General features: G+C 43.2%; 1 protein-coding gene across 12 annotated transcripts in view; it reads left to right on the top strand.

The window, feature by feature from the left end:
- The window catches only part of EPHA5 (EPH receptor A5), a 199509-nt gene that overhangs the window by 175843 nt on the left and 9832 nt on the right, over positions 1–13834 (top strand). For all 12 annotated transcript variants that reach the window (XM_048942711.1, XM_048942710.1, XM_048942707.1 and 9 more), the window contains 3 exons: positions 2065–2214; positions 6930–7123; positions 10127–10282. In XM_048942711.1, coding sequence (XP_048798668.1) covers positions 2065–2214; positions 6930–7123; positions 10127–10282 — 500 coding nt within the window. The remainder of the gene's footprint in view (positions 1–2064; positions 2215–6929; positions 7124–10126; positions 10283–13834) is intronic.

Raw genomic sequence — 13834 nt, 5'->3', positions numbered from 1 at the left:
CCCAGGGAGGTGGTGGAGTCTCCTTCTCTGGAGATATTCAAGACCTGCCTGGATGCCTACCTGTGCGACCTGCTGTAGGGAACCTGCTTTGGCAGGGGGGTTGGATTCGATGATCTCTGGAGGTCCCTTCCAACCCCTACGATTCTGTGATTCTGTAATCATAGAATTGCTCAGGATGGAAAAGACCCTCAAGATCAAGTCCAACCACAACCTAATCATACTACCCTTACTCTAAGAACCCACTGCTAGATCATGTCCCTGAGCACCACATATGGGAATACTGAACAGACTGAGTCCAAGAAAAATGTGCTTCCTGACACATTTTGGTAGTCAGGCCGTTTGGCAAAGAGGTTTCTACAAGTCCACAGGCCCAAAACTATGTATGAGTGTTTGACCAAATGTTGTCAGCTAATCAATATTGGATCAGTCTATACCTTAGAAGCAAGAATGGCCAAATAAAGCAGAACTTAATGGCAGTCTCATAACTTAGAGGTTTTGTGTTGGGCACCAGAGTCAAATAACAAACTTTCTAAAGCTGCTGTACTCCCAGCTGTATTTTGCCATCTTTGGTGAATACCTAAGGTCAGAAGGACCAAGAGTGGCGCCCATAGTGGTCTCCTGGGCAGTTCAACTCTTAAAACTGGCAAGCACATAATGTCTTTTGCTAATGTGATGTGTTTACCACCTTCCTCATCAACACTAATTTTCCCAAACTTGAGAAAGGACTGCTCCAGCCTGTGGCAGGAATCATCCATTCTGGGCATCAGATCACCTGTGTCAGGCAGGTGGGCAGCACCCATTCCCAGCATCACAGGTCCTGGAGAAAGCTTCCAACAGCGTGTCAGGTTGGCACGCTCCAACACTACTTATTATTAACACATTTTTCCATGGGTATTGTGATGGGAGCTCCCTGGGTCACATTCCCCGGTCCTGGAAAGATTTTGCTATTTGGGAGAGGCTTTTCAGCTCTTGGCAGTCACAGTCCCATGATGGGGCTCAGAGCACTGCTGGACCAGGGCTTCCCTGTGGGCTGAAGGGCTCTCATCCAGCCCTGCTGTGACTGCAACTTGCTGCTGTGTGCTAATTGGCACTGCAGAGAATCTGGCCCTTCACTTAAGGCATGCACTGATAAGCCTGTGAATAAATAATTATTGGAAGAAGGAACTTTTCTAATTTGCTTTTTAAATGTGTTCCAAATTCTACCTTTTTCTAATAACAAACAGCATTAGGGGACATTCGAGGAGATTTTCCAACATGCAGCTCAGCACAGAGGAAAGGACTTCACAGTAAGATATATTTTGATATATATCAAGGGAGACAAGTCTTTAAACCCAATGAGAAAAGTATTTCTTAATCCAAACTCCCCTTCCCCCCTTCCTTCTCTCAGAGCTGGTCTGAAGTTTGATTCCTAAAATCAAAAAGAGGAAAAGGAAATACCAAAGAGCATTTGACAGCTCTCCCTGTGCTAGAGTAATAGTATTTGTAAAATAAATGCAATAAAAGATAAACCACAGTGATCTGTGGGAGGTGACATCGTTTTCAGTCCCGCAGCCAAGGCCAGGCAGGCAGGTCTTTGCGCGCACAGATTTCTGTGCCCACTGTGCAGATCTCTCTGCAGGATTGGGACTGCATTGAGGGGAAAAAAAAGGCATTACTTCCGCAGCAATTTGCATGAAGCTCTCATTAGATCAAAGTCTTCCCCGGCTTCAGAGCTGTCTGTTCCTCCCCCGCTCGCTCTTAGAAATGGAGGAACTGTATTCCCCTACCAACCAGTGCAACATAATTGAGATGTTGATCCTATACATGTCCCAGCATTCAAACAGCATTCAAACAACAAACCTTCAGGACAGCCAATTAGTAGGCAGCCTACAAATGCTTATGGGCTGAGATAATGTGGAAAGGGGCCCCATGCTGTCAAACAGATTTACTTTAAAATTCGATGTCTCTTTCCAGAGAGAAAATAACATCCCTCAGTGCTCTAAGGAGTGCTGTTTTGTCCTCTTTTGCATGCTATCTGCCCTCTTCTGCAATCTGTATTTTTTTTTTTATCCCTTCTCATTGCAGGGAGGGAAGATCCCCATCCGATGGACGGCACCTGAAGCAATTGCCTTCCGCAAATTCACATCAGCCAGCGATGTGTGGAGCTATGGCATTGTGATGTGGGAAGTGATGTCCTATGGCGAGAGACCTTACTGGGAAATGACAAACCAAGATGTAAGCACGTGTGGGAGCTGCCACGTGGAGGGACTTGAGGGTTTAGTCTTCATTCTGCAATCAGAGAGGGAGGATGGGGACAGGGGAGGACAGCCACTGTAAAAATGTCTTTCTCCCCGTGCCAGACCTAAGCAGTCCTCCCATTTGATGGGATGCTCTGTTTTTGCAGCAGCCCAGAGCAGGCTGTGTGCAGAGGGAAAATGTGTCTGCACAGAGGCAAGCCTGGTTCCCGTGGAAGCCTGCTGGAGCTTCACTAATGCTGTTAGAGCTGGAGACTGTCCCTGCTCTGCTTAATGACAAAGGTCTGCCAGGGGATAGATGCTGATAACTGGCAGCATTTCAATTGTGTGTTCAAACCCCTGCTGCCATGTAAAGCAGAAACTCAGGAGAATCATGGTAAGGGCTTGTTTTGCTGTACAAAAGCTGTGTGATTTGATCAAGTGATAGCAGTCCAAAATGGCAGCGCGGAGAGCTGCATCTCAGTCACCCTTGCATTGCCGATCTCGAGAACATGGTTCTGCACCTTTTTTCTTTTTTTTCTTTCTCTCTCATCCTTTGCTTTCTCTAATTGTGAAAGTCTGTAAGTCTGTGTTAATGCAAGCTCTCGTTTTCTTGTGCTCATTTGCTTGCGCTTAAGGTGTGTCATCTTGCTCCTGGGCCCCAGCACCTCCTCAAGGCTTTGACTTCAGGGTCACTCTCAGACGCACCCCCAAACATGCCTAGGGACACTGCCACCCTCCTTACTCTAGTTCTTGTCCCACACTGCGTAAGGATCTCGTGTTCTTACTGCAAGACTTCTTTGTACCCTGAGTTCACCACTTGCATCTGTCTAAAGCTAAAAAAAAAAAAAAATTAAGCCTGAATTTGCCAGATTTTCCTGGGCTGCTTCTTCCTATTCACATCTCTGAGAAGTATGAGATCTGGAAGTCTCTCAGGATGCCATCTTGTGCATGAGCAGGGGGCACCATGCAGCAGCACACCAGGCCCCAAAGCAGCTCTGTGGTGGAGGAAAATGCAGCCATTCTGCATATGGCAAAGAGCCCTTTCTCATCACTGCTGCTTTGATTCTCCATCTCCACACCTGGGGAAGTGCTGCCACTGGCTGAATGGACAAACAGCCTTGCTCTGCCATGAACTTCCTCAGTCACAAACACAACACTTCATGTTTCATCCTTTTTTTCCTACATATATGTATTTTAATTCATTTTGAGCAGTGTCTCTGTCCCTTTGACATTCTGCTGTTTTGCTGGCAGCAGAGGCTCTGGCTGAGCTGTCTGTGTCTCCTCTGTTTTGTCTGCGTGCCTCTGCCATTGGTGAATGTGACTGCCTGCCATGCTGTCTCGTCTTGACTGCTCATCTCCAGCCCAGGCAAGAAAACAAGTGGTGCCTTTGAGATGCTAACACTGCCCTGCTTGCCAGGGGGACAAGTGTTGTTTGGCATGAATGCCCCACTGCTTCTACACCACTGAGGTTGTCATGTTTGTAGGGAGTTTGGTAAAGCGGCATGTATCTACTCAGGGATTTATCCCTTTGTATCAAATACAAAGGCTTTCTTTTGTACCCTGGATGGAAAATGCAGCAATTTAGAGCCGAGCTTTTTCAGACACACTAAACACTCTAACTATCTAATGCTGATGCACCAGTGTAGTACAGATGTTCAGTAAATGTCAGGCTGAGATTCGGGCTGGTGCCAGTGAGATAACGCTCTGTGGCCAGGGGAATCCCTTGTCAGATTAGTAACACTGTCAGCACCAACAATTTGCAGAACTGTTGAATTAAAATAAATACCACCTTGTCCGTCCTCTGGGCATAAGGTGAATTTCACATCTGAGGAGAGTTGGCTGGGGAAGCGCTTTCTTTGACAGTAGAAAGCAGAACACTGGTGAGATGTTCATGAGCATCAGTTCCTGATCAGGTTTTGCTTGGGTTCTTTTTCTCCCTGTAGCATGTGCAGACAGTAAATGCCTCAATGGTGGCAGTCTAGAAAATTTAACTCAGTGCTGTGGCAGAAAAATATTTCTCCTTGTATTTATTCCTCCTCCTTTCATCCCCTAAAGGCCCACTGTCTTTCTTTTTTCCTCCCCTGCTTGTGTTGGCAGAAGAATCATCAGTGTTAGATGTAGCATTGGTGGAGGTCTGGTGAGCTCTGCTCACGTGAATTTCAGACTCCGTTGCACAAGAGTTTTTTGTGTGGTTTATAATTAAAGCATGTTATGTGCAGGCACAGTCAGCAGTGAGCAAAACGGTTCTCACCATGTTTCAGCCAGGCTGGTTTCCCCTGTGGTAGAGGGGGTGCAGTGCCACAAAGCAGGCAGTGTTTTTAACTTCAGTGCTACAAACCACGTTTTAAAGTCATGCTGATGACTGCACAGCTTTCTAAAAATAAGTTTTGAACCACAAGAGAAGGCTCAGTACAGGAATTGAGAGGAATTTTCTGACCTGTTTTAGGATGGTAAGTTAAATGATCGTAGTGGTTGCTTTTTAGTCTTCATAGTAGCAGTTTTGTGAAAACAGGGGACTATGAATGCTACTTGGTTTACTAGGATAGACTATCTCAGGTTTTCACCTTCCAAAAATCCCTAGTGTCGTCATCCCATCCTTAAATACATAAATGCTTCTCCAGAAAAAGTAATGAGACAAACATGTCTCCTCACGTATGCAAGTTTTAGCTCTTCAAGTCTTAAAAAGCAGTACTTACCCATGAACAAAATGGCAAATCTGCCTTTTTTTTTTTTTCCTAAGTATTGCAGTTGCTGCAAGTGACTTAGTCTTTATTGCATCGTTCTTTTACTCCTGTTACAGCCAGACCCTGAAGGCACCTTCAGATGCAAGAGCAGAGATCAGCTCCCAGCCCTTGCAGTATTTTGATACCATTTACATTGTATCACCAGAATGAATGACATCCTGTAAATTGAGTTAATGCTATTGATTGTGATGTTACTGCCCGGAATATAAAGCATGCATAACCCCATTGCAGATGTAGTTCAGATATTCTGAGCTGGTGCCAGATGGTCTGCTACCTGTCCTGGTACTATTTTCTTTCTGCTACAGCTGGAGGAAAATCCATTATTGTTATAAATACAGCAAATAATCTTCTCATAGCTGTGCCACACAGACTTTTTATAAGGCAGTTGTAAATCCAGGGCCAGGGACCAGCTGAAATGCATGATGTGAAGAATAGACAAAGCAGATAGTGCAGCATAGTGGGCCTGGTGTTTGATGCTGTGAGCAAAAGCCAGTACAGCAGTCCAGCAGTAGACAAGATTACTTTATAGACAAAGGTTGGGTGGAAAGCGGTGCAACTGCTCCACCCGCAGATGAAACCTTAGATAAGCCTCTGTCAGAGCACAGAAGGATTGCAGGTGTTGTGGACCAGATATTCAGGCTGCTCAGTATCCTTTGAGAAGAATACAAAGCCTCAAAACATTTCTTCTCTACTCCATATGTCCTTAGAGGGTTCCAGGTTTCTGCTAACGCTGCTCAGCCATCCCTGTTCATGCCTGGGACTATTCCACTTGGCAAAAAACTCGGTGGTGAAGGATGATTTGAAAATGATGCATGCGGTCCTAAATTTTGGAGCCTCCAGGAGTGCAATGCTAACCATAGAGCATTTTTTTTAATCACAAGATGTTTTCAAATTGTGAGAGTGCCTAGAATGAATGGTATTTGAGGCAGTCCTTGGAGTCAAGCAGTGAAACGTTGTGGTTTTCCACTCAGTATTCACCATCAGCAATAGCTGCTTCCAGCTTCTGTTGGGCAGTAAGTCTTGGGAGTAGAGGATGTGAAGATGGGCCTCTCGGACTCTGCTGACACGGTCGCAGACCCTTGTGGCCTGAAATGAGAGTTGTGTTCTCCTGAATGCTGCTAAGGGTTCAAAATGGGAACTACTGGGCTAGGAGCCCTGCTGTAAGTCTGTCCAAAATGAGGGAAAACAAGTTGCTTTATTCAATTCTGCCCTCATTTGTTCATTTCTGCCTTTCCAGAGCGCAGGCAGCACATGTGTTTATCACTTGTTTTGGATATAGAACCATAGATGGTTTGTATTTGGAATCAGTGCAACAAACTTCCCCTGTTTTTAATTTACATACTCTTAGGCTGACATTTTAAATTCCTGGCAGAAACGTGGACACAGTAAGAAACGACTAAACCCAGACAGTATTGAATGATATATGAGATGGTTGTTCTGCCTCTGCCTCTGCCTTGAATCCATCCATCAATTAGCATTCAAAGTCTCTTTTGAAATACAGTCAGACTTTTATTACTGTAATACAAATCTGTGGTTGAGCACATGCCTTTTCATTTAAAAAGAAGCCAACATCTGAATAAACAAAATCACTGTACTGCAAGACAATGCCAGAAAGCCCCATAAGCTGCTGCTGGCAGACAAGAACAGTCTCTAGTTTTCTGGTGTGACCTACAGACCTCAGCTGAGCTTTGAACAAGTGCAACCTGAGATCTGACCTTCTGGTTACATTGGATTTCTAGACTCATTTTGCAGTGACTAAAAATCAATTATTCAACCTATGCCATAGCAGCAGTGAAAGATAATGGAGTTTACTTGATTTGTCTCGTATATGCAGAGGGTGGGGGATTGGTTGTATGTGAGCGTATTGCTGGACCCAGAGTTCTCTATTTAAACCAATTTATATTCGGGGAAAAAGGTAAGAGGGAGAGAAGAAAAGCAACCCATCAGCCTTGTGTTTTACTTCCCATAGGTGATTAAAGCCGTGGAGGAAGGCTATCGCCTGCCAAGTCCCATGGACTGCCCTGCTGCTCTCTACCAGCTGATGCTTGACTGCTGGCAGAAGGACCGCAACAGCAGGCCCAAGTTTGATGAAATTGTCAGCATGTTGGACAAGCTCATCCGTAACCCAAGCAGCTTGAAGACGTTGGTTAATGCATCGAGCAGGTACAAAATCAGGCCAGAGCCATTTCTCAAAGAAAGATTCTTATCTGAATGCCGATTCCTGGTGTTGAATTTCTCTTTAGCCTACATGCATCTGCAGGTGGATGTTCCTCCGTTTCATTATGTCCAAGAGAGTTTTCCCAAAACCAACTTTCTCTGTTTAAATTGGCAGGCCAGTCAGCAATTCAGTAACTCTATAAATGTAGAGCCACTGCAGCAAAGAAAATTACCGTGGCCTGCCTTTTAGAAACTGCAGTTTCAGCAGTATTTATAGGTCTATGATAAAGCTACCTGCGCTCTACCCCAAGGTGAGCGAGAGCAAGACTGAGTCTGTGAAGTAGATAGTAAACACTGCTCAAATTATCTGCCTGTTGACTTTATCTTTGTAATACGAATGAGAAAGTCTCTTGGGAAAACACTGGATGTGCAAAGCTCATGGATGTCTAAGTGCATCTTCCCAGAGGCATTCCCAGGTGTGTTAGCTGCCACCTCCAGTTCCAACAGTTTTTGTAATTGTGAGGAAATCTCTGTGGTTCCCAAAGAGTTGTACACAAGCAGTTTGCTAAAGCCACGTTAAGTGAATGAGGCAGCCAGTGTGCAATTCAGTGTGAATTTCAGCAGCTACACAGCTACAAATAAGGGAAGTATGTGTCAAGAAATAAAACTCCACTTCAGGAGGAGAGATGAATTTTTTTTTAGTGAGCTTTGGTAGCAGTCTCTCCACCATACTGGAGTCTTTGAGAGGCTTTTGTAATTTCAGTGTAAGCACACAAGTATTACTTCTGAGCCATCTGTGTTGCTAATCACTCAGTCTCTCGCATGTTCGTGTACGAGTAATGTATATAAATCCTTGCTGCTTACCTGATTGGTGGCCGTGGAGCTCCCTTATTAATGCTGGAAGAGGCCCATCAGAAAAACTTATTCTCAGAGGACAAAAAAATGAAGTAAAAGGAACAACATGTCCCAGTGCATGACATCTCCATCTCACACTGGAAGAGAAGAAACATGAAAACTTTACATAGTTTCATTTTTAAATACAAAATAGATCTGATTGTTCAGGCTATTTCACATGCATCATTAGCCACATGAATAAGAAATTGAAGAAAGACTCTTATTAGCAATTAGTTGTAATGTTAGCCCCAGCAAACCTGCAGGAACATGTTTATGATAGCACAAAATGTGATGTTTCTCTTTAATTTTCAGTTCAGAACAGTCATTTTCAAGGCCAGTTACATGGTGATATGTACTGTTATATCAACCTGTTAGGCTAGAAAAGATTAAAATAGGCAGTAAACCATCTCCTTGGGCTGTTAAACACTTTGCTGATATTTTATTCCACTGACAGGCCCTTGCAATTCCAAACTTCTTTTTAAAGGTGCTGTGGGCATATTCTGTGTGCATGGAGTATGTGAACAGCCAGGCTTTGGGGCTGTGTTTCTATAATCATAGATTTCCATGCCCAGACCATAGTAATTCCAAATGAATCATAATTTCGAAGTGCAGCAGCTGTAAAGGATTTTTTAAATATATGTAATGTATTCTTTATGGAAATTCTCATTAATGCAAATAAGGGAGGAAGTCACTCTCTACATTACAGTGCATGCATATCAGTAGGTGCCTCCTGACATTAGTGTTGAAAATCCACTTCTCATTATGATTACTTAGGAGTTTTGAATTCCTCATGTGTATAAAATGTTATGGGAAGCCATTATGCTCTTGGTACTGCAAGTATTCACATTTTATTGGACCCTTCAGCATTGCTATTAAATAAACAAATAATACTAATGTGATCATAAAATATATGAAGATTCCTGAAGTGCTATAACAATATAAAATCTTAGCTCTCCTTTGAGTTGAAAATCTTTCAAGCATAATTCTCACAGTCAGAGGCTGACCCAGCAAATGTTTTTACCTGTGGGTAATAATCTTTATGCAAGGCTTATGTTAACTATGCGCCTTGGTTTACAAAATGGGAGAAATCTGGTTGCTTTCCTGGCTGACCTTGAACAAGTCTGTTTGTGCTCTGCGCATCATCAGTGACGTGGTGGGCCTGCTCACAACACAGGTTACTTGTGCCAGGTTCTAGAGTGGCAAAGGGTTGTTATTTGCCTGAATTGCTTCTTCTTTGCATGACAGAACCCAGCAGATAGCAGTTGCTGCACAGAGGTCCGAGCGAGGCTGCAGGAGCCAGGATTCTCACTCTGGTTTCAGGACTAAACGTGAGCCTCGCCAGGAGGCTGACGCATGGTTGGAGCATTGCTGCTCTCTGCAGGGCTTCTTGGATGCTGCCTGCATACAAAATCCTGGCCTGACTGTGGGAGCAGCCCTTGAAGTGTTAACAACAGCCTGCCGCTGATGGCTGCTGCTGGGAAATGTAATTTGGGTTTCGGTTTCCAGTCTCTGGGTTGTTTTAAGTTAATTATAAGCTTTAAAGAAAGAGGAGAAGAACAGAGCAGGAAGAGTGAAACTGAAGACCTTGAAGTAAGAGTGACAGGGAGAGCGCTGTGGAAAAGGAGCCTGCTTGTGTGTGAGGGGTAACAGGGATGGACACTAATCTGCTCCTCTGTCGAAGCAGATACTTCCCACTTGCAGTGTGCACCAGCAATGGCAGCAGCTCAAAAGCAGGTGAGGTTACAGGTGAGACTTTGTGGCCCATGCGTTGTGAAGTCTTGCCTAACTAATTCTTCATGATCTTCTCATTCTGCTAAGATGGTTGGTAGTTTTGAAAGCTTTTACGCTACTCTTACTGAAAACTGAAATAAAACTGAAAATTTGGGAAATCCCACACAGAGCTCAAAAAGTGTGTGGTTCTCTCCTCCTCGTTTAAGTTGCACTGCACTTCCAGGGTAAAGTCAACAAGTTCCAATGAGTCAGAAAAATTACAGCTCCACAGGAGGAATAGGGATTCAGAAATTACTCAAAATGCCACAGAAGAGCAATTGTGTCATGTTGGGTACATCTTGATACTGATTCTTTTTACTTCTCTGTCTTTCCTTTTGTCTTTAGAGTATCAAATTTGTTGGTGGAACACAGTCCAGTGGGGAGTGGTGCCTACAGGTCAGTGGGTGAGTGGCTGGAAGCCATCAAAATGGGCCGATACACCGAGATTTTCATGGAGAATGGATACAGCTCAATGGATTCCGTGGCTCAGGTGACCCTGGAGTGAGTAGTTTCCAGATCATTTTCACCTCTTGTAATTGCAGTTGGGGAGGAAAACAAACTTCAAAAATATGTAGAGAGGAGACTGAAGAAAGGAAACCGTTTCCCTTTGTTTGCAGTCATCCGTTTCTCTTTTAGTATCTGTATTGATGATAACAAGTGCAGACGAGTCTAAAACTTACTGTCACTACGCTGGCAAGCCAGTACTTTGGCATCTTTGCTCACAGAAATTAATGCTTGAGTTTGAATAATTGACAAGCTGTCCTCTCATCATAGCAGCAGTTTATTACTCAGGGTTATCAATAAATAAAAAAAAAAGCTTACTAGTAAATGTATAGGAGATAGAGGCCCCTCTGAAGTATACTGGCTTTACACTGCATTAGCTGCTTGAAGAGTTGATCCAGATGTAGCTAAGTGCACAGTCAAGCCTAGAAAAGCATGGAAACAGTTTTCAACATTACTGCAGTAGAAATAGGAGTAGGTGCAGCCGATGCCAACTGAATACCATCGACAAACCAGTGGCTCCAAGGGACAGGTCCCTGGCCAGGACTCTTCCTCCTGCGTGTGCTGTTGGTTTTTGCACCTGGATATATCTGTGGTCAGGGCGACAGCACTGAAACAATTTGATAAATGCCTCGAGGCTGCTGGTTTGCTGTGCTCCACCATTAATTGCTGGTCATGTGTAATTGTCTGTAGTTTCTTCCTGACACTTAATCAAACTTGCCCTAAAGCCTGCCTTTGCGACTGGACTAACTTGAGCTTAGGTTGTTACAGACATTGGGGCAGAATGGCAAAGATTATGCTCCATCCTTGGTGCTTCTTTGGAAGAGGTAGTGAGTCTTCTGACCACATGCAGATCACCAGTGCACTGGCAGAATCAGTGCAGAGGATTAGGAATAAAACAGGAAAAATCCCAGTACCCTAGAGAACCACATCATTTTTCCTGTCTGCTACAGGGCTTACTGTGGAGCTCACCCTTCAGGGTGAGAGTTCCTTTGCACATGTTGCAGGTTGGTACCACCCCTATACAGTTCAGTTTCAGTTTAATTGGACAAGTCGCGTATGGATGGAGTGCAAAAATATCTCTCCTCTCCCTGATTTTATTTACTTCATCCACTTGACCTGTATTTGTCCCTTACTCCTGCCTAATTTCAGGTACTTGCTTGAACCCCCAAGTGAGAAAGTAAGTCTTTTCTAGTGACTAAGGAACCAGCGTCCTTAGATTTCTTTTTAGTTCCTTTTTCGGATTCCTGAAACTATTACATGCATTTGGTACTGCATTTGGACTCTACACACTTTGACTGAGGTCCATTGCCAAGGCAGACAGGAAGATCTAGCCAGAGGATGGGTGATGAGGATAGGAAGAGGCAGTAACGTAAGAGAAAAGCAAAAGGGGAGCATTCCCCTCTTATGTGGCACCTTAATCATAGAAGCAAAGGAAGTCCCAGTAGAATCTGCAGAATGTCTGAAATACATCATAGGCTTTTTGCTGTTTGGCTGTATTAGTCATACCAAAGAACAAAACTAAGTGTTACAAAAACTTCCCGTTTGTTCCTTTTTAAAACTTTATGTAATTTCAAGTGTTTTGAAAGAAATGCTTAGATCAAAAGTGAAAGGCTTTGGTTTGATCAGAGAAAATGTTGAGCACAATTCCAAATCAGTGGGTATTTTTGCCACCTATGTAGCTTTATATGGTCTTAGCATCCCTCTTCTTAGCACACTAACAAAACTATTGCTAACCTCACCTTTTGGAGGAATGACTGCATTCCCCCCCAAATCGCTCAAAGTGCAGTGCATTGTGATATGACATAATTAAGTATTTCCTGGGTTGCACATCTGTGATTTATAAGTAATGGAAGGGACTATTACAGCTGTGCCAGATTTCTACCTTTTTCTTGGATGTAGTAGTTCAGATTGTGAAATGATCTGTTTAATTTGACTTTAAAATGCAAACATTCCTCTATATTTACTGTTTGGTATTTCAAAAATTTCAGAAGTAACCCCCCTTAAGTCTTTTCAAAATACCTTTCAGGCAGTCTGAAATGTTTTTTCAGATTGACAGTGAGTCCAGTAATTCATTTTCTGTATAGTTCTAGCCAAAAAAGGCAAGTTGTTGTAAGTATCATTATAGCTGTCAGAGATGCTGGAACCTCACCAGCTGCAAACCGTATCTAAACCCCTTCCACAGGGTCCCAGGATGTTCTCTGTAGCACAAACGTCATTCTGCTCTGGTCCTTTACTGGTCCCCAATGAAGATGACATGTTCTGAGCTTCAGCTTTCTTCCAGCTTTTACAGCAGTAGAGTCATACAGAAGAGCTGATGTCTGGGGAGCCTTGGGGGATTTTTTTTGAAGATGAAAGTAGACATCTTATTAATCCATCTTGCATTTCACTGACTCACTTCTCTTGAAAATAAAAAAGGCAAGACACTGGAAAGTTCCAACCTCATGTATTAGGTGAGGTGCTGCATGAAGCAGTCTTGCGGGAAACGAAACTGTCCATGAAGGTGTATCCCACAGGTAGCTCTGTTGGCTGTATTCCGGCTAGTTTAATGCTAGGTAGTACAAGAAAACCATCATTGGGTCCTCACTGTTTAACCTGGATTTGTTCATCCTCATGGTTGAAAACAAACCCTCAGACTGTTGGTGTGGCCATCACCAGCTTATCTGATCATACTGTGAAGAATGTGCATAAACTACTATTTTGCCTCCTAAAATGGCCTGTGAAGCTCCTTTCATGTGCAGCTGCACCACACTTTATATAAAAAATCATCACTGCACCACATAACTCCATCAGATTCCTACCTGGCAAATACAGATAAGTTCTGCTGATTTCAAGGTAATTATATCAACTTTTCAAAGTTGGCTCCAGCTATAGCTAGTTATCCATGCTTGTAATACCCCACCCCCAGCTGCATAAGCCAGGCTTGGTTCTTGAACATCTCATGCACCTTTGCATTGCAATTATGGCTTAGTGAAGATATCTTGACCCCAATTGAGTCTATTTAGGGGAAAACTGTGGAAGGTACATCAAAGGCTAACAAGCCATCCAAATCAACACCTCTGTGATTACTCTCAGACATAGTAAAAAAAAAAAAAAAAAAGACAGAAGGCCTGACTCATAGCCATTAAAAAAGGAAAAAACCACCTTAGACTTCAGGGACATCAGAGGAATGCTATCCCATACTTAAGAGCTGAACCGTGTGCTCTGATGTAAACTGGCAGATTGCCTTTGAAATCAACAAAGTAAGGGAGAGAAATGTTGGTTTCTGTGGGGGCTCAAATGAAGGCTTCATGTGTTCTCCAGAGATGCTATGGGGAAGAAATAAACATTGGAACAAGCAAAGTTCATTAAAGGTTAATATATTTGGGGTTTTGTTGTTTCTGGAGGTTTTAATTTTTCTCCCTGTAAGAGGAAACAACAAAACATTTTGTACTCTGCAAATGAGAATTCAGTCTAAATGTTCCTTGTTTGTTTGTTGTTTTGTTTTTTTGGTGTTTTTTTTTTTTTTTTAATAGAGGCAACTGTTCAATATATTCCAGAGCTGGGACTTGG

The sequence above is a fragment of the Lagopus muta genome, chromosome 4, assembly GCF_023343835.1.
Source record: "Lagopus muta isolate bLagMut1 chromosome 4, bLagMut1 primary, whole genome shotgun sequence".
In the NCBI taxonomy this organism is placed as follows: Eukaryota; Metazoa; Chordata; class Aves; order Galliformes; family Phasianidae; genus Lagopus; species Lagopus muta.
The sequence above is the reverse complement of the archived record's forward strand: the minus strand, read 5'-3'. Positions and strand labels throughout refer to the sequence as shown.